General features: G+C 40.3%; 1 protein-coding gene across 7 annotated transcripts in view; it reads right to left on the reverse strand.

Moving 5' to 3' along the window:
• Ryr2 (ryanodine receptor 2) overlaps window positions 1-26,286 on the reverse strand; it is a 600,588-nt gene that overhangs the window by 380,201 nt on the left and 194,101 nt on the right. For all 7 annotated transcript variants that reach the window (XM_031357976.1, XM_031357968.1, XM_031357974.1 and 4 more), the window contains exon 3: window positions 13,239-13,343. In XM_031357976.1, the coding sequence (XP_031213836.1) occupies window positions 13,239-13,343 (105 nt within the window). The remainder of the gene's footprint in view (window positions 1-13,238; window positions 13,344-26,286) is intronic.

The raw sequence follows: 26,286 nt of genomic DNA on the forward strand, positions 1-26,286 counted from the left end.
AAATGGCAGAATTAGAGAGTCTTTAGACCGCGAACTGAGAGGCCTCTGAAGTGTTTCCAGGAACAGGCCAAGTAATTTCAAAATGGAAAATGCAAAGCAGTAAATGAGGACACACAGACACAGCATTCTTATTAGAGAGATTATAAATGCTAAAGCCATATCTGTCCCTGAGAATAATGGCTGTGGTGTGTATTTTTAAACTGCATGAGACTGCAAAATTCTTTCTGCTGTCAGTTTGAGAAAAAAAAAATTTACCATAAATTTAATTAAGCAAATGAAGCCACAAAAGCAAGTCCAGTAATTTGCTGAATTATATACATTAGCCCAACTTTTCTTTTTAACTCTGCTTTGTATTAAATGACTCACAATGCTTCCATTTTGCCAGATCTGTCAGTCATGACCAGTCACCTCAGGAGTCCTGAACCCTCACATGTGACCTAATTCAGCAAAAAGTACTTATAATTTTTATTCTGCAACTCATTCCCCTCCCTTAAGTTTAAAGCAGGCAACAGAACACTGAGATCTCAATTATTCCTCTGTAGAAGCAGGATCGTGACTTTATTGTTACTTAAATGATCCCTGAATTTGAACAAATTCAGGGAAATGTGTACATTTTAAGCTTCAAATTGCCAACAGTTTCTCTTATGAAGCAAAGAGTATGTCAAAGAGGTACTTGCATAAGCTTTCATGCTAACAAATTCAAATGGCAGGTCCCTATGTTAATAACAGGCAGCTGGCTGCTGGGTAGGCAGTTTTTCAGAATTACTAAGCACAATTAAATGCTACAAGGAATCTCATTTGAGACAATTTTTAAAAAAACTAAAAGAACATGAATAATGTGTGGGAGGGAAAAATGCAGCCACTTAGGATGGACTTCATTGGAGGGTGATACATTTCTATAATACTTAATCATTGTTATTTGAGGGATAATAATAGACATACTTGTGTGGCAGAATGCTTACTTTGAGTCTCAAGTCTGGAACTGTATACAAATTTAATGTGTTTTAAAGACTTGATAACCAACACAAAGGATGAGAATCACCAGCCATGGATAATGTAGGTCTATTGCTTAATTATTAGGAGAAAAATTCTAGATATTAACCTTAAGAAAAGTTCAGGTCTACTGTGAATACCCCTAGACATCATGAAAAAACACATTTTTAAACCCCCATGCTGTAAACTTTGAAAAAATGGTATGTGTAGAGGTGAACAGTGGATTTAAAGTAACTCTAGCCCTCTTCCTTTACAATTAGGGCCTTACACATGCCAAGAAGACCCATAGACAAGAAGATGACTTAGAAACTCACAGTATACACTCACAAGAGTACTCATGGGATGTGCATCAAGAATCAAGACCCTCAGGCACTCCAAGAGATCAGGGCACGTGCATGAAGCATTGGGGACTTCAGATGTATGCACCAGGCTCCACACAGTGATATGGGCTTATAGGAATAAGAAATGCATCCTATCATACCCATATGTGACTGTCTAGAAAACATAAGATGAGGAACTAAACCTCTAACTTTGGTTATCATGTTCCTGTAAATTATTTACAGAGCTTCCATCAGTCTAAGTAAAAACTAACTAGTAAATATCAAATAAACCAAGAAATGTAAAAGACACTGACAACTGACCTACCCACTCAATACTAGTCTAAAAAAATCCTGGCAAGTAATAAACTCTCTCTTCCTTAAGGAATCTTTGGCTACAATGTTTTATTATCACAGCAGCATAAAAGTAACTAATATACCAGTAATTCTGCAATAGATCATCACATGAATGAATCATATTGTCCATTTACTAGGAAGTGTTATATATAAATATATATTTATACATAATAATAAAGTATAATCATATTGTAAGCATACAAGAATTCTGAGAAAATGTCCAAATTGAATGATTCTAATCAAATCAAAAAACCTATACATTCAGGTTTCATAATCTAAAACAGCCTATAACTCTGCCACTGTGATTAAATTACACACTGATTAAATTGACCTCCTTATTGAGTTTGATGGGGGAGACTGTGAACTACTTCGGTCAAATGCAGACTCATGTAGCCTTTCTCCTGAATATAAAGAAAGCAATGTCTACAAATAAAAGAAGAAGCACATTTCAACCACAGGCTTCCACATTCTGTACAAGAGCATTTCCCCCACGGAGTCATGAGACTTAAATCTGTGTCAGACACAGGACACGCCCCCCACAGGGGAGGCATTTGGGTGTGTTCATGCATTGGTATACTTTCTCTGTTGAGTAGGACTGTGCAGCTCTGTCTATCTACCCTCCTCCAGAAGAAAGCAACTATGAACTATAGACTGAATATAATAACACGTGCATCATTACATCATTTCACTCAGCACACCAAATATGCACAGGTTTCAGATGTAGTTTCCTCTGTCTCTTGAAACAAATGACCACCACTGTCATGGGGTGGGTTAAAACATTGCTTATCATCGTACATTTCTACAGCCCGCATATAAACCAAGAAATGTCCAAGAAAATAGGTGAGGTTCAGCAAATGAATGTGGCTGGAGGTGGTTTAGGAAGGTATACTCCCATTTCTTTTAAATTATAATTCCAATCCTGTGCGTAAAAGGAAAGATATGTTCATATGCATGGGCTTTTAGATACAACAGGGAATGACACATCTATCAGGAACATTTCAAGTTACTAGTATACTGGGGTCCTCCCAGAAATGGTTGTCTTTAGTTTTACTTGAGAAGGAGGTTCCAAAAAACAGATGTAAACAGAACCCAGCCCCTTAAGATAGTGTAAGTTACAGTAGACATTTGAGAATAGACATTTCTCATATAAAGAGGCAGTGACGTCATACTGGCTACTATGTGAAGCATCAGTCCCTTAAGCATTTCACAGATATGAATGGGGACTGGAAGTGGTCATGCTTGGTATTTGAAGCTTCTCCTTGCATTTTGGAGAACATATAAATACATTGAATGACTGTGGTGGCCACTGTAAATTGTCAGCTTGAGCAGATCTGGAATCACCTAGGAAACAAGTCACCAAGATGGACTGTAGAGGGTTATGTTCATTAGCACTGGCCATGAATGGGGTGGGGTAGTTATCTTAACTAGATTAAACTGAAGTGGGAAGGCTCTCCTGTGTGGGTGTCACCATCCCATGGCTTACGTCCTGGATTGCATAAGGAAGTGAGCTGAACACTAGCGTTCATCATTCTTTGCCTCCCAACTGTGGATATAACCTGACCTCCTACCTTCCTTCCTACCTCTGTGCCTTCCCCAGCATAGTGGACTGGACCACAGAAAATCAACCCTCCCTCTGTTAGAGTGCTTTTGGCTGATGCCTTTAGATAATAACAAGAGCTTTAACTAACACGCCAGATTACCCTTACCTCTGCCCCAGCTCACAGGAACTAATAAATATGCGGGCTGTAGAAATGTACGATGATAAGCAATGTTTTAACCCACCCCATGACAATGGTGGTCATTTGTTTCAAGAGACAGAGGAAACTACATCTGAAACCTGTGCATATTTGGTGTGCTGAGTGAAATGATGTAATGATGCACGTGTTATTATATTCAGTCTATAGTTCATAGTTGCTTTCTTCTGGAGGAGGGTAGATAGACAGAGCTGCACAGTCCTATCCTACTCAACAGAGAAAGCATACCAATGCATGAACACACCCAAATGCCTCCCCTGTGGGGGGCGTGTCCTGTGTCTGACACAGATTTAAGTCTCATGACTCCATGGGGGAAATGCTCTTGTTTTGTCTCACTCTATAAATAAGGAGTCCACAGGGTAGAGAAATTGCTCAGTGGCCTGCCAGAGTTTGAACTTGAGGAGTATGCTGTATAATCCTTGTACATGGCCACTACAAGACACAGCATCAGACTCCCTGAATTTCACCTTTGTTCTTGCACAGGTACAAGATCATTTTTTTTATGCAATTACTTATCTGAAATCGGTGCCTCGAGGCTCAGTATATGTACTCATAGGAACTCATTTATGGTGCTTTGATATTTTTAAAATGTATTTTTGAAAATTCTCCTACCAGTGAATTCAGCTAGTAGCCTTTTGATGTACCTTTGAGTGTTCTCAGAAAACATGACTCAAAGAGATAAAATTTTATGAGAATAAAATTTAAGATTTGTTAATATGTCATATTCTACAACTCATTTTTCACACACACACACACACACACACACACTATAGAATCACCTTACATCTACGAGCTCTACCAAGTTAAGCCACTGGGGCATCCCTCTTTCGTTCATTAGAAGGAAAGGCTGTTTAGAAACAAGCAGCGTGCTTATAGTTCCATATCAAATGAACTATTTTAGTAAATGGAACCATTCAAGTGACTTTAAGAGTACCTCTGAACCAGGTGCAGTGGCCCTCACCTATAATCCTAGCACCTAGGAGTCTGAGGCAGGAGGATTTCTGTGAGTGTCTATTATACAAAGTGATATTTTTTTCCTTCAGAAAATAAAGAAGACTGATGAAAATATCATGTATTCTTACTCTGGAAGTTCCATTATCTACATGAATTCTAAAGAACACCATGATATATTATTCCTGGAAACAAATTTGAAATTGCCTCATGCAAGTAGTTTTCATAGTAACCCTAATTGTGTGGAGGATGAGTTTAAAAGTTAAGAGAAAATTCAGAGTCAGAAATAAGAAATCCTACATATTTAACATAGTCCTCACATGTAAGTGTTTTTCTGACCCTGCAATAACAGAACCATCAATGACAAAACTCACATTAGTTACCATTAGAGCCATAGAGACTTTATATGGTATAGCTTATTTCCAAATGTTTAAAAAAATAGCATTGAATAAATGAATGACTGGAACTCAATTCACTCAAGGTTCAACTTGGTATTATAATTTTATATATTTTACCATATCCTAAATTTTATTTACTTTAAAAGTATCTTTTAAAGTGATTGCTTTCTTCTCCCTCCCAAGTGGGACTGAGGCATGGGGAGGGAGGGAAGGAACTGAGAAAGAGAGTGGACTGAGGAGGGGGACTGGTGGTGGAGAGGGGAACCTGATCTGGTATTGGGTGAAGGAAAAGGACTGAAGCCCTGAAGGCCAGCAGAAAGAATAGAAACAAGCAACCTTGGGAGGTAATGAGGTTGGGGGGACCCTCCAGAATGCACCAGAGGCCTGGAAGGTGAGAGACGATCAGGACTTAAGGGGAGGGACCTTAGACAAAATGCCCTACAGTGGGGGAGAGGGAACATTTAGAACCCACCTCCAGAAGAAAGACAGGGCATCAAATGAGGGAGGGGGGTATCCCACAGTCACAACTCTGACCCATAATTGTTCCTGTCTAAAAGAATTACAGGGATGTAAATGGAGAGAAGCCAGAGGAAAAGAAGGTCCAGCAACAGGCCCAATGAGGGATCCAGCTTAAGGGGAGGTCCCAAGGCCTGACACTATTACTGAGGCTATGGAGCGCTCACAAAAAGGGACCTAGCATGACTGCACTCCGGAAGACCCAACAAGCAGCTGAAAGTGTCAGAAGCAGATATTTGCACCCAACCAATGGACAGAATCAGCTGACCCCCATTGTTGAATTAGGGAAAGACTGAAAGAAGCTGAGGAGGAGGGCGATCCTGTAGGAGGACCAGCAGTCTCAATTAATCTGGACCCCTGAGATCTCTCAAACACTGGACCACCAAACAGGCAGCATACAGCAGCTGATATGAGGCCCCCAACACACATACAGCAAAGACTGCCAGGTCTGTGTTCATTCAGAGATGATGAACCTAACCCTCAAGAGACTGGGGCCCCCAGGAGTTTGGAGGTCAGGTGACGTGGGGGGTGGGGACATCCACATGAAGACAGGGGAGTGGGGAGGAGGTATGGGATGTAGAGCAGTAGCACAGTGGATGGGGCGGAGAGGGGGGAATAAAATATGGAATGTAAAAAAATAAATACATTTTTAAAATAAAAGCTATAATATATATCCTTAAAAAAAAGCATCATTCATAATCTATAGTAAACCATTAAGATCCACAGCAAGGTAGGCCTACCAGGAGTTAAACTGAATAAGTGACAGAAACACCAACATTCTTCCCTGTCTGAGAACAGGCTACATGGGCAAGCTCTAGCTAATTCTAATTACAACTTCCTAGATTATGCTACAGTAATTTTTTAATGGTCTAATTTTAATTTTTGTTGAGAACTTCATGAATACTACATCTGCTCTACTTCCCCAGCTTCTACCATGTCCCCCTTCTTCCCAATTCATGACAACTTCTTCCTCAATTACTATTGTTACATGCATATATAAATATGTACAAGTGTACATACAACCTACTTAATTAATTTACCATTGTTGGTAATGAATGCAGGGCAGACCACTTGGGATTGGACAACCTATATGGGAACTGGTCCCTCTCTCAGTAGCCACTGATCTCCTGGTCCCTCTCTCAGTAGCCACTGATCTCCTGGTCCCTCTCTCAGTAGCCACTGATCTCCTGAAGCTCTTCATCGAGGAATAGAACCTTGCTGGCTATCCCCTGCTCAGCTTGTCATGCCAACTGGTATTGTCATTATGTTGGTTTGTTCAACCATATGCTTATGATTTTGTGGGTGTAATGTCTCTCTCATGTCTTGGGGCCACTATCTAGCAGCAGACATCCTAGGCTTCTGGCTCTTACTTCTTCAACTTTCACCTACATTTAAGGCTCAGAGAAAGCACTACATACCTTGGAATATCCAAATAGCAGTCAAATACTCATTAGCCAAGGCCAAAAGGGGCAAGGCTTACAGTCTTCCAGAACCAAAGACTACCATTACCAAGAGACAGAAAGGACAGGGAATGAAAAGTGTTTCTTTTTTAAAAAATGCATGCTCCAAAATAGGTCATACAAGTTGTGTGTTGCAGTTATGACATTAAACAAAAAAGAAGCCTTCATAACAAATGATCAGTACTGCAAACATTATGTTAGAAAGAAGTGCCAATAAATCTCCTGAGCAAGCACTTCCACCCCAGCCCCCATCACTGCACACTTGGCAGGTGTGCCCATGGAAGCAGAATTCAACTATGTGTTTAAAAACAAAGTCACATAAAAAGAAGTGTATGTCAAATATTTTTGGTAAGTTAACCAAGATAAAATCAACAGCAAGAGCAAAAGTTAAACAAAGGGTTAAACTTCTTTTAACTTCTTTTTTGTTTTAACTTCTCCTTTATTTTTTTAAATTTGAAATAACTCCAAAAATATTAACTGTATATTTTAAAATAATACATCACTACTAGTATTTTTTTAAATGAACATAAATAGATACAGTCTTTTTCTTTCTTTGTTCTGTTTTTAGTAGAGCTTAAAATCTTGGCTCCTACTGTGGTACAAGTCCAAAATAAAGAACAATTTATAGACATTGGATTTCATTGTAATAAGGCTGTACTTCAATGACCCTCACATCACCAAAGGATTTTACCTCCATTGTAGCTAAGCTGAGAATTGACAGTTCTGCTGCACCAAGGAATGAATTGTAGGCACGATTTTTGGATACAGATTTCCTGCTATGGTCAAAGCTATTTGACGAGTGATTGTCATCATTCTCAGCCCACAGAGAACAGGTTACATTCATTTAAGAAATGGTGTGTGTATTAAGATGGTCTATTCATGAAGTCATTCACCAACTGTTTCAGTGAACAATGGTTCTGCTTGGAGGGTGGCACAGATATTAGGTGAGGGTAAGAATCTGGTTCATTGGCCGTGATGATTTTGAAAAGCATTCATCTCAGGGAAAGAGTAACTTATAAAGTCCTCTTCTTCAAACTTGATACAATAGTTACAAACATCAAGCAAAGCATTCAGTCTCACTCTTTCTTGTTCTCTTACAAGCCACCTCCCAAGTTAATTGTCTATGTTTCTTTTGGGTATATAAGTACTTTTGAAATATAAGTAAGTTGTTCTGAAAACCATAGTATAGTGTAAAAACATCAAATAAACAATCCTACTAGTAGAGAGGCTGAGATAGGAGAAGCCTGATTTCAAGATCATTATGTGGAACCCAGCAAGACACTGTCATGTACAAACAAGCAGAAAGTGAATATGTATTGTACAATGTTGGACCTATTTCTCCAATTACCAAATTAGAGACACCACTGGATGACAGCCAACAAATTTCTAATTCCTCATATTTTTGGATTTCAATTGATTAGGATATGTTGGTAATATTATTTTTCATATTAAGACATTAAGAAAAAGTAATTGTTACTTCCTGTTATTTTTGTTGTTAGAGGTAGAATTAGGTTTGTGTGGGTTTGTTGAAAGATTACTTTCTTGCTTCTTCTAGAGTGAAGTTTTGCTCCTTATGTTGGTGTTTTCCATCTACTATCTTTTGTAGGGCTGGATTTGTGGTAAGATATTGTATAAATTTCATTTTGTCGTGGAATATCTTATTTTCTCCATCTATGGTAATTAAGAGTTTTGTTGGGTATAGTAGCCTGGGCTGGCATTTGTGTTCTCTTAGGTTTTGTATAACATCTGCCCAGGATCTTCTAGCTTTCATAGACTCTGGTGAGAAGTCTGGTGTAATTCTGATAGGCCTGTCTTTATATGTTACTTGACCTTTTTCCCTTACTGCTTTTAAAATTCTTTCTTTGTTTAATGCATTTGATGTTTTGATTATTATGTGACTGGAGGAATTTCTTTTCTAGTCCAGTATATTTGGAGTTCTGTAAGCTTCTTGTATGTTCATGGGCATCTCTTTCTTTAGGTTAGGGAAGTTTTCTTCTATAATTTTGTTGAAGATATTCATTGGCCCTTTAAGTTGGGAATCTTCACTCTCTTCTATACCTATTATCCTTAGGTTTGGTCTTCTCATTGTGTCCTAGATTTCCTGGATGTTTGGGGTTAGGATCTTTTTGCTTTTTTCATTTTCTTTGACTGTTGTGTCAATATTTTCTATGGTGTCTTCTACCCCTGAGATTCTCTCTTCTATCTCTTGTATTCTGTTAGTGATGCTTGCATCAATAACTCCTGAGTTCTTTCCTAAGTTTTCTAACTCCAGGGTTGTCTCCCTTTGTGATTTCTTTATTGTTTCTATTCCATTTTTAGATCCTAGATGGTTTTGTTCATTTGTTCATCTGTTTGTGTTTTCCTGTAGTTCTTTAAGGAATTTTTGTGTTTCCTCTTTAAGGGCTTCTAGCTGTTTACCTGTGTTCTCCTGTACTTCTTTGAGGGAGTTATTTATGTCCTTCTTAAAATCCTGTATCATCATCATGAGAAGTGATTTTAGATCTGATTCTTGCTTTTCTGGTGTGATGGTGTGTCCAGGACTTGCTATGGTGGGAGAATTGGGTTCTGATGATGTCAAGTAACCTTGGTTTCCGTTGCTTATATTCTTACGCTTGCCCCGCACTATCTGGTTATCTCTAGTGCTACCTGCCCGGGCTAAATCTGACTGGTACCTGTCCTACCTGTGATCCTGGTTGTGTCAGAACTCTCAGAGTCAAGCTGTTTCTGTGATCCTGGGATCCTGGGATCCTGTGATCCTGAGCCTGTTAGAATGCCTGGGAGTGGAACTTCCTCTCGGTGTTGTGGGACTGGCTATAAACTTTGCACCCAAGGTCTGCTCAGAGCACCAGCCCAGACAGACTGGAAGGAACCAGTGCCACTGGGCTGGCGGAGTTCCTGCCTACCTGGGTCCCACTGGACCCAGTTACCTGGGTCCCACTGGTCCCTAGTTACTCCCAGTGTTGGGACAGATGTTATGTCCTCCTCACCTCCTTAGCTCTCAGGGTTAAACTTCTTGAAACTAGAATAGCAAGTGCTATCACTGTGTTTTAATACGATGACATCATTAAGCTGCTCAACTCAGTGTGGCAGACCTAGGGTGTGGGATCAGCCAAGATTCCATAAAGGCAGGAAGGAGTTCCAGTGAAACCATGTGGGTTGCTCATGCAGGAGAATTAAGAAAAGATTAATCCTCTGTTTATTTAGAAACAGAATATCACATTGTAGCACAGATTTTCTTGAAATTTACTATGTAGCCCCAGGCTGGGCTCAAACTCATGGCATTCCTTCTGCCTCAGCCTTCTGGGTGCTAGGAGTATAGGTATGATCCTTAAAAGCCACTTTGCAGTGAGTGCTAACTCTTCTATACCAACATCATTTGCTCATTACTCAAACTTGGGAGTGAAGACACATCTTCCCTCTGAGGAGAAGACAGAGCTAAGATATGACAGTGCTGGGCCCCTCAAGCCCTGCCTCTGAACGCTATGTTAGAGCAACACCGAGAAGCTGACCTTGGAAGAAGCATCCATTCTGGTGGGTTCAGGGGCAGACAAGAACTAAGAGCCACGGAAAATCCAGGACTTGCAGAAGGAAAGATGTGATATCAGAAAAAAAAATAAAAAAAAACCCTAAAAACTGGAGCAAGACACAGTGGACACAGCACAACAGATGCATCCTCCTGCAGCCTCGCTGGGCTTTCTAGGTCCTCAGCATCTTTGGGCATCTGCGGGCAGCTGCTTGTTACCCTTCACTGTTGTGATTCTCTGAATAGCAAACACTAATGAAATTCAATGAAATGTTACATGTATCTCAGAACTCTATCTCTGTTTTATTGAACAATGGATTCTCTTATCACTGTGGATGAAATAATCCAGAATGCTTTTGGTTTAGAGAGGTATCATATGACTGGGGAGAGAGGATATGTATATCTGCTGAGTCCAAGAGACTCGTTTCCTATCAGGACAGCAGCTCTCACCTAGCCCTGAGCTGATGATCTATATATACATGCCGAAAAAGGGGAAACCACTATTTCTCTGTTGGGAAATGGTCACCATCCAAGAAGGCTTCCTAACCTAGACCTCCTCAAGATCCATTATGATATGCCCCAACCTGTTCACATCACCCCCAACATCCTGTATAGAACAATGGTTCTCAACCTTCCTACAGTTCCTTATGCTGGTTACCTCAACCATAAAATTACTTTCATTGCTACTTCGTAACTGTATTTTTTATGACTGTTGTGAATTAAAATGAATCTGTGTTTTCTGATGGCCTTTAGGTCCCCTCTGTGAAAGCATCATTTGATTCCCAAAGGGGTAGCAACCCATAGGTTGAGAAATGATGCTATAGGAGAGTCCTACCACACTCTACACCCTAGTTAATGCTTGTGGCAACCACGTGGGGCTTTGAAAGATACTGATCCAACTCCTCACATGGATGTCTACTTTATTGGTGGTAGAAATGTCCAAGTTAGAGATCAATTCAAAACTAAATTTGAGTGAGTGAAAGCATTGTGGTAGTGTGTGTGTGTATGTGTGTGTGTGTGTGTGTGTGTGTGTGTGTGTGTGTATGTAGAATTCTAACAATAAAAGCTTAAAAACACAACTCCCTAAATGCTATTTTAAATTGTTTCCTCTGGGCATGGGACATTCAGAGCTTGCCTAGTTCGACCTCATGGATTCAGCTTGTGCAAAAGTTAAGTTTAGAAAAAGCAGCTTTGCAATATAAAAATTTAATTTGGGCACCTAAGGTAAGACAGAATCCACAACAATGGGAAAACAATAATCGCAAATGCAAACAGCTGTTTAGAGTTTTGTTTGTAAAGACAGATTCAAATTTCAGAATTGGTATGCCTCTATGATATTTAAAAGCCACAAGAGGATGTTCCAGAAAGAAACCAGTTTTAACAGAAATTGCACCTTTTCATAAATTAACTCCATTGCAAGAGAATGGAAAACCTTGAAAAAGGAAAGATAAATTCTAAAAACTTCATACCTGTTAATATGGGAAATTTGTACTTTGTAGTCACCAAAGTGACTTTTAAATAATATAAAGCATGTAACATGTCTGTAGGCTAGTAAAACAGTTTTCCATATAATGGTGAATAAAATCACTATTCTTTCCCAAAATTAGTACATTATGTTAAAACTTTTTTCTCTTCAACATGCTCATTTTATTTTCTTGGGATTTATGCCTTATAGTGGAATTGCTAGACCATGTGACAGTTCTACTTCACATTTCTGGGGCATCTTTAAATTGTCTCCCCCAATCATTACAGTAACGTTCACTTCTACCAACAGTGTGTAAGCATACTCCCTCACAGAATTTCTTGAGATTTAATTTTTAAATCAACTAAATTTGTTATGTAAAACCGAAAAACTGTGAGATGGGTACAGGATGGCCATGCTAACACTCACACTCCAACTTGGGCCTAAAAGGGAAACCAAGAAACAGATTCATACTTGGTAGACTTTTTGTTTTCTATTTTATTTCCAAAGAATTGCAGACAAATATAAAACTTTCTGGACAATAGCCATAAATGGTTTGTCAAGATTGGCCACACATATATTTCATATGTGAAAATTTAATTTAGAATTGATGAAAAATAAGAAAGTTTTAAGGTGCGTTTGAAATTCTAAGGCTAAAAAAGTTAATAATGTAGCATAGCTGATCAGTCATCATGTGAAACTTATGACAATTTTTTTTAATCTCTTTATTTATACAAACTGAAAAACAAAAGGCTCAACAATAACAACATATAGTCAATAATGGCAAAAGAAAGTGCCAGTTGAAATTCTGGCAGTTTTTTAGACTGGGAAACAACTTGGTAAATGGAAAGGTGTGGGGTGGTCATTTATTCTCCTGATTATATGAAAACTTTAATGAACTGATTAAGAACATGGAATACTCCAAAAGTCAATAATCTTGTATCTTCTGAAAAAAATAATCTAATAGGCTTTCAAGAAAAATATCACCATTAGGAGATAAAATGGGAATTTTAATTTTCAGAAGATGGTTTTGCTGTTTCCAAAATTACAAATTACAACTTGCTGAAGCTACTGCTGTAATTTCATTATTTAAAATACAGAATGATGCCATGAAATTGTATTAGTTACAAAGATGCTTAGGAGTGTTATTTGGGGAAGGACATTTGAAGCTGACACAGAGCTCAATGACAAACAACCAGGCACAAAGTCAGACTCTGATATGGGCACATGGAAGGAGACACACAAATACTCACAAACCACACACATAAGCATGAAGCAGGAGGAGGTTGGATTACTTTTTATAGGTCTTTAAGATGTCCTAAGCTAGATAGCTAGATAATCATAAGAAACCTACATGAAGAAGCCACTGACTTAAAAAAAAAAAAAACACAATACCCAGGCAAACAAAGATTTACACACATCTAAGTTCAGTGAAAAAAACAACAACAACAACAAAAACAAACAAACAAAACAAACCACATGTCTACAACAAAAAATGGGTACTCACCCCTTCTGACTTTTCCACTGTGTTGGCCAGCATCTCCTGCAAGGCCCGTACTGACAGGGACTGCTCCAGCACAAAGGTGCAGATAGACAGGTCCGGAGGGACATTCTATGTGAGGAGAGAGAGGAAGAGCCATTAGGAGGGCATCCTCGTGCATGCAGTCAGGAGAATGTCTAAGGCTTCCCTTCCCTTCCCACCAGTCACTTCTCACCATCTTCTTCCTATGTAGGATGCGCTGTGCTTACTGTTCATTGCTAATGCCTTATTGTGTGTCTGTGAGTGTATGTGGGCATGTGCTTGTGTGCGTGCTGGTGCAGGAGTATGCATGTACAGGATCAGAGGTCAACAAAGTGTCACTGCTCACGTGCTGTCCACTTTCTAAAAGTTATTTTTAAATAAAATCACTTTATTCTAATCAATGCACATCTAAAAAATAAGTGATGCAACCGGTTTAAGGTAGCTTCACCTAGGGTTTCACACTGGCACTATTGATTATTTTTTATCTTTTTGATCGTTTTTAATGGTTCTTAATGTTTTAACACAGAAAGTTGAATTCGTGGTTAGGGATTTAGCTCAGTGGTAGAAAGCCCTCAGAGGTCAGAAAAGGACATTTGATCTCTTAGAACTGGAAGTAAGGATGGCTGTGAGCTGCAACATGGATGCTGGGAACTAAGCCCAGGTCCTCTGCAAAAACAGCCAGTGCTCTTAACTGCTAAACTATCGCTTCAGCCCCATATACCTTTTCTTCATTGAGACAGGGCCTCTCTTAGGCCAGCAGTTCTCAAGTAGTCTAAGCTAGCTAACAGTGGTCCCCAGGAATCCTCCTGTCTCTGCCTCCCTAGCACTGGGATTACAAGTGTGCACTACCATGCCTGCCTAATTTTTACTTGAGTTCAAGGTGATAGAACGCAGGTGCTCTACAGCAAGCACTTAAAGTCCCTTAGCAGATGACAGCTATCTCCCCAGCCCCACCTTAGCAGATGACAGCTATCTCGCCATTCCCACAATCCCCCCTACACACACACACACACACACACACACACACACACACACACACACACTTTAACACACTTTGAGCTAACAGAACAATATCTGTTCCTCATGGAGCATACTCAGTCACATGACACTTGGAACTTTGTCTACACTGCCGGTGTCACATGACCAAAGTCTCTAGAACAATGGTTTTGATAAAACAAATGAGAAGTTTAGCAACTTTTCTGAAGCCACAGAGTTATAAAAATGTTTAAAGTCCATTTTAGAGCCCAGGTTTCTCCAGCTCTCAAATATTCATTTCTAACATACCACGCTGCCTGACAATGACAAAGATATTAAAAAGACAGAAGTAACAGTTGCTTCAAATTAATACAGAGTTAGGCAAACAGAAAAATGAATTGATATAAAATATTCATTGACACAGGGTTTTTCTTTTGTACAAGATAAACATTTATATTCCTGTGGCTGGATTCATAGTTTGCCTCCAACTTGGGATGTGGGGATTTGGCTCTTGTCTTTATAGAAGTATGTGTTGCATTTTCTTGTTTATTTATAGTTCTGCGTATGTTAACTTCAACTGTTTCCAGAAAGTTAAACACATGGATATAGAGATGGAGAGAGTTTTAGTTTTAGCTGTGGGTCTGTCTCATTTTGGTTTTCTGTTAGGAATCCTAGGTTCCTGTCAAGAAGGCAAACAAGTTGGTTAAAATTTTAAATCTACTTCCAGTGTGCCTCAAGCAACCTTCAGGGAAACATGGAGGCAACTCAAAAATGTATTTTTAAAATGGATGCTGTTTTCAATCTTGATAGCTTGATGGCAAAGAGAAAAGAAGAGACTCGGAATCCAGTTCTGATGGGTGATCAGGCAAAAGACATAGGGCAAAATTCTTGGGCTTCCTATCTATGGACTGAAAGAACTCTCCTACTCCAGAGAATCGCTAAGACTCGAGTATTTAAAAACTGTCTTCTAAGCTGAAAAGAAATGCCAATAAAATATAATTTTATCTCTCCAACTTAAGAAAAATCTACATTCTCATGAAGGCTCAGAATCTTAGAAGTACAAATTAAGAGAGAAGCTGCTGGTTGGCCGAGACATAGAAAGATACCCACAGCAAGCTTTAAGACAGAGCAGATGGCCTATGGCTGAGGCAAGTACATTGTGCTTGGACAGCCATCTGCTGAGGTGGTTCTGGCAAAGCACCATGACCACTGGGAGACCAGCTCCTCCCTGCCTTACAGGGGCATCAAAGTGGTGCAGGGGAGTTGTTGCTGCTAATGTACTGACTGGACAGAGACCTGGCAAGATTTCGCCCACCAGCCGGCAAAAACCATTGTTCTGATGTTTATATGTTCCCTGGGTGACAATATAACTCTGGACTCATGACCTTTGGTACACATTGTGGGAAGGAAATACTAGCCAGAACACATGAAAAACTCACTTCATGTTTTCCTCTTTACATGGCTTCAAAACCTCAGTCATAATATTGTTAATCTGGAAATACTATTTCAAGCTTTTCACTTCTCCATGGATGTTCACCATTCCGTTTGTTTTTTTTTTAAGTCTATTTAAAAACAAAAATGTGTGGGTAATTGTATATGTTAATGTGCATGCTGATGTCTTTTAGATGTCTTTCTCCATCACTTTCCATATCATTTTTGAGACAGGATCTCTCCTTAAACCTGAAGCCCACAGGCTAGCCTGCCAGCCCATGAGCTCTATGATCCTACCTCAGACCCTTACGTTAGGATTATACACACATGCCACAGCACCTTGATGTTAACTTGGGGGCTAGGAACCAGAACTCAGGCCTTCACACTTGCACATCAAAGACTTTGCCCACTGAGCCACATCCTCCACCCCATTTTGGCCTGTTCTTTCCCCTCCACCCGTCTCCTCCACAGAACTTAATATGAGCACCTTGGCACAATAATGACTGTTCCTCTGTCAATGAATTCTGCATGTCACCTCTACGAAAGCCAAGGGTAAATGTTTGCTAATTAATGAAGCTGGTACACCTGGGTATCCCTGGGCATTCAAATTGTTCAGAGAAGCTGGAGGCATTGAACTTGGCATGCTGGACCACAGCAGGGTCTAGGTAGGAGAGAGGCATTAGCAGGTTTAAATGAGGGATGATTAGCAGGACATTAGCACCTCAAAGGACACAGCTGTGCCAATTTAGCACTTAATTATGAAAATCTCTCATGAATTAGTGGTGGTTCAAAGGGTTTTCAATCCTCAATATCTATGTTTATAACACAATACCCAAGGACCTCATGGTGCTACAGAATCATGTTGGTATCCATAACATGACATCTTTCAAATCTAATAGTACTATAGGCAGTGCAAACTACCTTTTAAAACTATTTTTCAAAATATTAAAGACCAACTGTGCCCGTGTGAAACTATAAGAAACCTTGTGCCAGGGTCACATTCCTTCCCACATGCCCCTCTCTCTTAAATATCACACAGTGTATCTGTTCATGTGCATCTTGAATGGGAGTCATAACTGACCAGCATCCACAAAAGAGCAACACACACACACATACACACCCACACACCAGAGAAGAGTCTGTTCCTACTGAAGAGGAGTAATACACAGGAGATGTGGATGTGGCTCAGTTAGGGGAGTCCTTGCCTAACATGCACAGAGTTCTGGGTTCACTGTGTTCAATTGGTACCAAAAACCAAGTGTGGTAGGTAGTACAATCCTATAATACCAGCACTGGGGTAGTGGAGGCAAAAGATTGGAAATCCAAGGTTATCCTCAGCTACTTAATGAGTTCAAAGTAAACCTGAGCTACATAATACCCTGTCCTACAAAACAAAAAGAGTTATACATCAGGTCTCTTAAAATTATCAAAGTTGCATTTGTGAACACCCAGGCACCCCATGGAGCTCCTTGTTTTTCACAATGCCAAGGCTAGTCCACTGCAAGCAAGTTGACTTCTACCCTATTAAATGTGAAGTGATATTAATTTTAAAATGGATTTTAGTTATGTGTATATCTGTGTGAACATATTTTACATGTGTCCAGTTGCCCTTAGAAGCCAGAAGGTAGCTCCAGATAGATTCCCCTGGAGGTAGAATTATGAGCAGTTGTGACCCATTCCACCTACACACTGGAAACTACACTCACGTTCTATATAGTATGCACTCTTAGCCAATAAGCTATCTCTCCATCTCCGCCCTGTTATTTATGATCTCAAACAGGAGGGCTATATACTAACCATTCAGACTTCTGGTATGACCCACATACTTGCTTCATTTAAAACCCATAATTCCCAGTCATTTGCTTGCATATTAGAATAATGTTCTGAGAAGGGGTTCAGGGTGAATAAAAACTATTACTAAAAAGTTATAGGGTCTGTGAGATGGCTCAGCGGGTAAAGGCTCTTCGCAGCAAGCCCAATGGCCTGAGTTCAATCCACCTGACCCATAAGATAGAAGGATAGAACTGATTCTCAAAAGCTGTTCTCTGACCTCCACACCCATGCCATGAGAAACACCCACATATATGCACACATGTACATACATACAGATAGGTAGGTAGATAGGTAGATAGATAGATAGATAGATAGATAGATAGATAGATAGATAGATAGATAGATAGACAAAATAGGCAGGCAGGCAGGCAGACAGGCAGGCAGGTGGGCGGGCGGGTGGACGGACGGATGGACGGACAGACAGACAGACAGGTAGATAGATATTAGGGTTTTTACAGTTTTCTTTATGGCATTCGAATCTCAGAATTTAGAACGGTCTGAGTAAAGACATAAAAACAAGTAAATACACAGAACGGGCACAATAATGAATGAACATGCTGGATCCACTGCTATTGTTCAAACAGCTTAATTGATGACAAGGCAACTTTCACATGCTGCCCAAAAGCTAGGTTTTTAATGACTGCATATGTAGCAAGCATCTGGCCTTGTCATAGTAATATAGAGATAGGAAAAGCAAAACACCACAGGGTGCTGAAGGTGTTGAATATTAGGATCAGAGAGACCTCAGCGCTGCCTGATAATCATCCCAACCACCACGAATCACAAACAAGCTTGATGGTAGCCTGAGGAAATTTTGGATTGGCGATGATGTCTCACGGGGATTTTGTGAGGAGATTTAGACAGAGCCCATTCATAGGTGCACTGGCTCAACTCTATGATTGTGATATCAGAGGGAGTTTAGAAGCTTGTGAGTTGGAACAAGCCCTCTGAGAAAGGACCGATGGGACCAAGAGAGGCAGCATGGAAACAGCCACATGTGGTCAGCCATTCTGTGGGGCTGCATACCCACGGTCCTTCCCCTTGCTGTCTGCAGATGAGGTTCATGATAGTTATAGAAAGGACATTTTCTGGTTGATGAATCTCGATGGAAGAGATAGAGTGTAATTGCAGGGCAAACAAGACCTGCTATACAGAATTAATATTGAAGCTACACCTGGAAACTTGATTTTTTTTTTGACTAATGTTGCGAGATCTGGACCACTCTGGGGTCCTATTAGGTTGTATAGACTAGAAACCTGAAGTTGAATCTAATAAACTAAAGTGTAGTTTGGTGAACCAAATATTTCACCTCATCTAGCAAATAATTTGGCTTAAAAGGGTCAGTGGGTGACATGAAGAAACCAAAGGTGGCTCAGGGTTTAGGAGCACTTGTTCCTACAGAGGACCTAGGTTCGGTTCCCAGCACCTATATAGTGTCTCACAACCATCAGTAGCTCCAATTCCAAGGGATCTGACATCCTTTTCTGACTTTCAAGGGCACCCACATGACACATATATATATATATATATGTGCAAGCAAACATTCATACACACAAAATAAATCTTTTTTAGAAAGGGATATTTTAGGAAGATAACTCTAGGGGATAGATACATGATGAATATTACTCACAATTTATATATGCATTTTGCATACATATTTATACATGTGTATATATATACTGTATATAGAGATATACTATATATATTTATATATGTGAATATATGTGCAGTCATGCATATTTTTAAAGGTCTGTTGAGGATTCATTAAAGAAAGATTTATGGGGAGTTCCTTTTTATGGCTGATGGAGAAGGCTAGTATAACCACCACTTAAAATAGAAAGCTGAGTAAAAATGACAATAAATAAATAAATAAATAAATAAAACAAAAATAAACTCCCAACACTTTCAGAGTCATAAGAATATACTTACTACATACAAAAATGTGAGACACATCCATGGCTTAGATAGCTTCTGAACTGAGTCATCTGTATTGTTCCTTCCTAGTATCCCCTATCCCAGCCTTTTGTACCCTGTCCACACATGTAAACATACACACACACACACACACACACACACACACACACATACTGACACATACAGACACACACAGACACACATTACCTCCTACTCAGCAGATAAGGAGGTTTGTCAAGAATATGGCACCAGCTAGGCTGTGACAAAGTCTCACCTAGGAAAATCTTCTTAGAATAAAAAGAACCTCTCAAACTTTGATTGGAGACATTAATATCCACAAATTAAAGACTTAATCCAGGAAATTCACTCAACAATGAAAAACGGCATATAAAAAGTCTAGCCAGAATAGCTTTTAGCAGAAGGTACCTGAATTTAAAACTGCTATATTTTCTAAAATGTACAGCTCTAACTCAAAATTTTGGCATAGGCAAAAAAAAAAAAAAGGAAAATCTAATATACAGTGCAGTGATAAAGTGATCAGGAAAATTAATCTCTGACTTGGGCTTAGTGAGAAAGCACTTGGAAGCAGCTATTATTTTCTTACAAATAGAGCTTTAACAATGGGAAACAAGGCTGGTGTATATACTACAGTGGGACAACACCTGCTTCACATGGGTGGTTTGTCCCCAGCATTAAAAGAGAGAGGGTAAAGCTGGGGGAGATTTGCTTTGGGAGGACACCATTTGTAAATGTACTTAAATATATACACCCGTAACCATCCATGATGTGATCTCACAGAGCTATGGCCCACTATTTCATGCTCTGTATAGAGAAATGATTAAAAAAGGGAGTCAGTGAAGAACTAGAGGATGGAGAAGAAGAGGGAGGGAAAGATCAAAGAGAGGGTAGGAAGGGAGAGAGAACAGGAGGAAGGGGAGAGGGAGGAGTCAGAAGGTCACATAGGCTGGGTAAAGTACAATGCATGTACCAGCCATTTAAAAATTGCATCGGAGGGCTAGGGAATGTCTCAGTGGTTAAGAGTACTTGCTGTTCTACTAGAGAGCCTGAGTTTGGTTCCCAGCACCCAGATCAGGCAGCTCATGTCTGCCTGCAACTCTAGCTCCAGAGAACCCAACACCCTCTCCAGGACTTTACAGGCACTATATTCTCACGCACACATACACATGCATGTATGTGCACATATATAAACACATGCATAAAAAATTAAATTTTTTAAAATAAAACAAGGCAAATGGCCAATGTTAACAAAAGTATAAATGTGTACATTAGATGTGCACAGTCTAAAAACTCTAACCAAAATGCAGAGGAGTTTTTACTTTCAAATAGGATTTTAAAAGGCATGATCTAACTCTGCACCCCCAACAGGACATATCCCACAGTCTGAAAGTCACACAGAGATGTATGCATAAAAAGATATTTATAAAACATATGTACATGAAAGTCTCGACCTTGAGAAATCTGGAAAAGCTTATCAATACCTATTCAGAGACAAATAGGTTTATAAATAAGAAAGTATGCCATGAAAAGTACAGTTAAATGAAGAAAGAAAGAAGAAAAGGAAATAAAAGATAAAGATATCAGAAAAGAAATGGAACTGAATTTACACACTGTCAGTTAACACCCCCACAAATCTACTTTTCCTAACAAAGAAAGCCAAGATCAATACACAAAATTCAACTTTCTATACATGTTTATGTATAGATCTATGTGCACTGCATGTGTGCAGGTACCCTTAGGTCAGTGATGGTTCTCAACCTTCCTAACGTTTCGACCCTTTAATATAGTTTCTCATGAAGTGATCCCCAACCACAAAAATTATTTTGTTCTTACTTTATAACTATGATTTTGCTGTTACAAATTATAATGTAAATGTCTGATATTCACGATATCTGATATGTGACATAAGAGGGGTCAAGACCCACAAGACAACTGCTTTAGAGGCCAGAAAATAATGCCAAATCTCCCACAGAAGGAGTTCCAGGCAATTGTGAGCTGTCTAACATGGGTGTTAGACGCTGAACTCTGGTCCCCTCCAGAAGAGCAGCACGCTCTCTTAGTTTAACGGCTGAGCCATCTCCCCAGAACCACAAAACTCAACTATTATACTAGCAATACAAATGGAACTTGGAACAAAATATCATTCACAACAACATAGGAGAGAAATAAATATACTTAAAAAAAACCATTGAGTTAAAGATCTGCATGTACCTGAGTTTAAGCTTTTGTATTTATCATTTGCCCATCAGGATAAAAGTCAGAACATCTAGGTGGCTATCTTAGAATATATGCCTTTGAAAGTATCTGGCCACTAGCATGATTATTCTGATATAGTCTTGTCTGGTCTCACTTTGACAAATGTATGTCAGCAGATAGCAAAAAGCTGTTTGACTTGATCCACTCAGTAACAAAAGTTTTCTGTTGCAGACAAGATGTATTCATACATGAAAACTCTTCTTTCCACTTCCATTCACTTTAAGACATTACCCATTGTGGGGGAGGCATTGGAAGCAAGGCCTTGATGAAACCACAAGAATGCTCTAAATTTAGGTTGATAAGAACGTGTTCAGCAGTAACTGAGATCCCTGGAATGTCCCCCCCCCCCCCCGAGGATGAGGTATCTCAGTATCTTAGCTGTCAGCCAATGACTTCTGCCCACCCTGGATACTCATATCTCCTTCCTCCAAACTATATAACCCTTGATTCACCCCCAGTAAAGTTGATCAGTCTCCCTGAAGCTGATTCCAGTATGTTATCTTTGTCATACTCCCAGGCCATACAAAACCCCAAACCCTTTTTATCCATTCTGTTCCCTTTGTCCTCATGGGCCAGTGGCCAACAACCCCAGGGAGAAGGGAGACCCACAGGATCTCTGAACCCAAATTGCAGAGCTAGGCCAAGCAGCAAGTGTCTGTAATACCTGACTTAGATAGATAGAGACCAGCAGATCCTTGGAATTTGATGAGCTCCAGGCTCAGTGAGAAGACCTGGAGCAGAGAGTAACTGAGGAAGACATCTGACTTCAGCCATGGGCCTCCACACAATGTGCATGTGCATGTGTGTACACACATACCCACAGACTCGCGCACACAAGGAAGAAGCAGTAAAATGCACTCAGTGGGCAGACGGTCACAGGAAAAGAGGCACACCCCATTTTCAAAGGAACAAATCCAAGCATGAGGCCGAGCAGGGTGAAGAAGCCAGAGACCGTGAATCTGATCTAAGCTATCACCAGGCATACTTAGGGAAAAGTTTTGTAGAAGTAACAAGAAAGGATCATATTTCAGAAGTTCCAGCAAGGATGGGATCTTCTGTACCGCAGCAATGACTGATGGGAATGAGAACATAAGAAACTACCACCTTCAGTGGTGCGAAAGGAAGTGAATAAGAGGACAAGCAAGAGGGCTCAGTGGGTAAAGGCACTTACCACCAGCCCTGACAGCATGAGCTCAGTGCCCAGGAAACACAAAGTTGAAGGAGGGAGCAGATGTAACAAGTTGTCCTCTGGTCTGTGTGTGCGTCATTCACACCCACACACAAATAAGTATACTGATAATTTTTAAAAGAAAGTTAGTAATATCATCCTCCATTACAGTAGCTATCTATCTGATTTCCCCAAGCTAAGCCCAGGTTTTATTCAATTTGTCCATATTGTACCCCAGTTTGTTTATATATCTGTGGTTAATGACACAAGAATGAAGCGCATTTCTAGGGCCTGATAAAATGCCTGTTCCTTTAACCTCATTTTCTGGAGAAGATGACTTCAATTTCTTCATAAGCCAGTACTAGGCCATGGAGAAGAAAGAGAAGCAGCCCAGGGGATGTGCTATCTAAAAGATGAACCACATGCCTCTCTGCCAACACAGGAGCAACAGTATCCCCCTTGAGCATCCTGCTGCTAAGTTCTTTTCAGTGCCATACACCTCCAACACTAAGCAGCTTACACTACTCCTGTGGAAATGACCCATCATCAACTAATGATGCATTTTCATAGCACACGTGACCCCGAAGAGCTGCCTGAAAAGTGGAAAGCATATACCTCCTGTCTTTGAATTCTTTGTAATGTTAAACATGAACGGGCTTTAAGAAGACATTTGAAAGTTCCCTTTGCCTCATAGGTACAACTGGCTTTCAAAGCTCTGAAACCAAGACCTGTGAGAGCAATTGGCCTTCAGAAAAAAACACAAAGAAACCTGGGGCATCTTTCTGCTGAGTCATCACCTTTCCAAATGAAATTTCAGCTATTAAGCTCCATGTGCGGTCTCTCAAAAGCACTAAAAATTATATTTGCAGTAGAACACAGTGATCTGGTCCAGACACTCCTAGAAATCTGGTTGACAGCCAGAAAAGGGGAAAAAAATAATTAAATTAAGGAAGAGGAGAGAAGGAAGGGAAGGAGATGGGGCAAAGGAAAGGGAAATAGATGTGGCAAGAGGAGCGGGTGGGGGAAGGGAAAAATGAGAGGAAAAACGATTTCCTACCATGATATCACCCAGTTCATGTTAAGTTTTCCAAAGGATTTCAGGTTCTCTCTTCCACCGATAAAGGTCCCAGAAAGGTATGGAAATACTTTTTCAAGGATGTTACACATTACCTAGCACTCCAACTAGGTGCTCAAACACTTAGTTCCCAGGAGAAGCTTTTCTTCATTTTCTTGACATCCTGGGATTAAGCCCAGGGCCCTGGGATTGCTGGAAGAGCGCTCTGCCTCTTAGCTAAATCTCGACCCTGATAAGCTTACAAGTGCACTGGCCCCTGTCGTGAGTCATAGACCCACAGGCAAGGTACGTCATTAACAACAGAAAATCACAAACAGCTTCCCAAGAGACCTGAATGTCTGGGGCCAAGCACATGTCAGATCTAACTACTGTCAAGGTCTGACTCCTCACAGTGCAGCTATTAGGAAGTTAAGAGAGGAAAAAACAGCACCGCCTGTGTTTGTTTTTTTCATGTGTGCTCTATTAATGAAGTATTCAGTGTGTGCTTCTCCACAGAATCTCATAAGATGAGATGTGTGCTTTGGAGCAGATCTGAGTAGGACTCAAAGGTTTAAGAGTACCCCCCTAAATGACAGGAATACCATCACCCGATTTCTGGGTGGTAGGCCTGGGACTGGTCTGAGCATCCGACATGTGTTAACTCAGCTCCCACATGAGCTTGTTCTCAGCAGAGGCCTGGTCTGAGCATCCGACGTGTTAACTCAGCTCACACAGGAGCTTGTTCTCAGCAGATCTCGGCTAATCCAGATGAGTATGTTGTTGTTATAAAGCAAACCAGACACACTCCAAATGTGGGATTGCCACTCACCAGCAGAAAGCCTTGGGTCACTTACATTACACAAGGGGTGTTGTGTAAGCAAATGTCACTCAGAATAACGAGGGAAGGATAAACTGGAGAAGAAGTTCTGACTTACTGATGATGTCTCATTCCTTTCTCATCTGTTTTCAGAGAACATGTAAAACCTGTTAGATTGTATCTTCTCATACCCTAGGTATTGAGAAAATACCACATAGATGCAAAAGGAAGGAAGGTGGGTAGGAAGGAAGAAAGGTAAGAAGGAAGGAAGAAAGGTAAGAAGGAAGGAAGGAAGGAAGGAAGGAAGGAAGGAAGGAAGGAAGGAAGGAAGGGAAGGAAAGAAGGAAGGAAGGAAGGGAAGGAAGGAAGGAAGGAAGGAAGGAAGGAAGGAAGATGGGAAGGAAGGAAGAAAGAAGGAAAGGAGAGATAGACAGTTAGACAGTCCTAGAGAGATGGTTTAGAGGTTAAGTGTGAGACTACTCTTGGCAAAGGATCTAGATTCAGTTCCCAGCATTGGTAGACTGCTTCCAAACCCCCAGAATCCCAGTCCCAGGGAGATCTACTGTCCTCTTCAGGACTCCACAAGCCACTGCACTCATGCACACAGCACACCACCCTTAACCATTCCCCCATACACACACATACATGTACACACACTCACAATTTTAAAAATAAAATAAATCATTTAAAATAAAAGAGAAATAAATATTTAAGGAGCTGGAATTAAGGAGCTGGTACATCTGTTTGGGGTTTTTTGTTTATTGTTTTTTATTTTGTTTTTTAAGGCTGGGTCTCTCTGTATAGCCATAGCTACCCTAAATTGACCCTGTATAGATCAAGATGACCTCCAACTCAAAAATCTATTTGCCTCTGCCTCCCTAGAGCTTAGATTAATGACATGTGCCCCCATGCCCAGCAAGTGCTGAAATGTCAACTGAAGGTATCCTGTTTCCAACAGTGATGCTTCTGATAATCTCAGATTCAATTCTTCTAGCCTGAGAGCACTGGGGTAATTTGTGGGTAAACTGTTAGCTTACTCTGTAGTGAAATCTGTAGGAATCAGGTGCACTGGTCACTAAAACATGAGCTGGCTGTAGGGCAGAGCCTGCAAAAACTAGCAAGGCTTGTCGCTGGTCATGCACATCCCTTCAGAGTCACTGAGCCTGTGCTCAGAATCTCTAGGGTTGTAAAGGGATTTGTGTGTGTGTGTGTGTGTGTGTGTGTGTGTGTGTGTGTGTGTGTGTGTTTGTGTGTGTGTGTGTGTGTGTGTGCATGTGTGTGTGTTCTTTGACCATAACACTAAGTATCAATACCATGTTGTCTACTGCTATGGTTTGTCCATGAATGGTCACTCCCAGGCTCCTGTTTTGAACAACTGTTCCCTGCCAGAGGCGCTATATATACATGTGCCATGGAAGCACGAGGGGGCTTGTTGAGAAGAGCTTCACTGGGAGAGGGAGGGGGATGAGAGAGGGGAAGGGGGTAAAAACAACGAAAATTTCATTACGTGCATATGTGAAGCCACCACCGAAGAATAAAACCCCAATGTTAGTTTTTAAAATATCAG

Source organism: Mastomys coucha, unplaced genomic scaffold (genome assembly GCF_008632895.1).
Source record: "Mastomys coucha isolate ucsf_1 unplaced genomic scaffold, UCSF_Mcou_1 pScaffold7, whole genome shotgun sequence".
In the NCBI taxonomy this organism is placed as follows: Eukaryota; Metazoa; Chordata; class Mammalia; order Rodentia; family Muridae; genus Mastomys; species Mastomys coucha.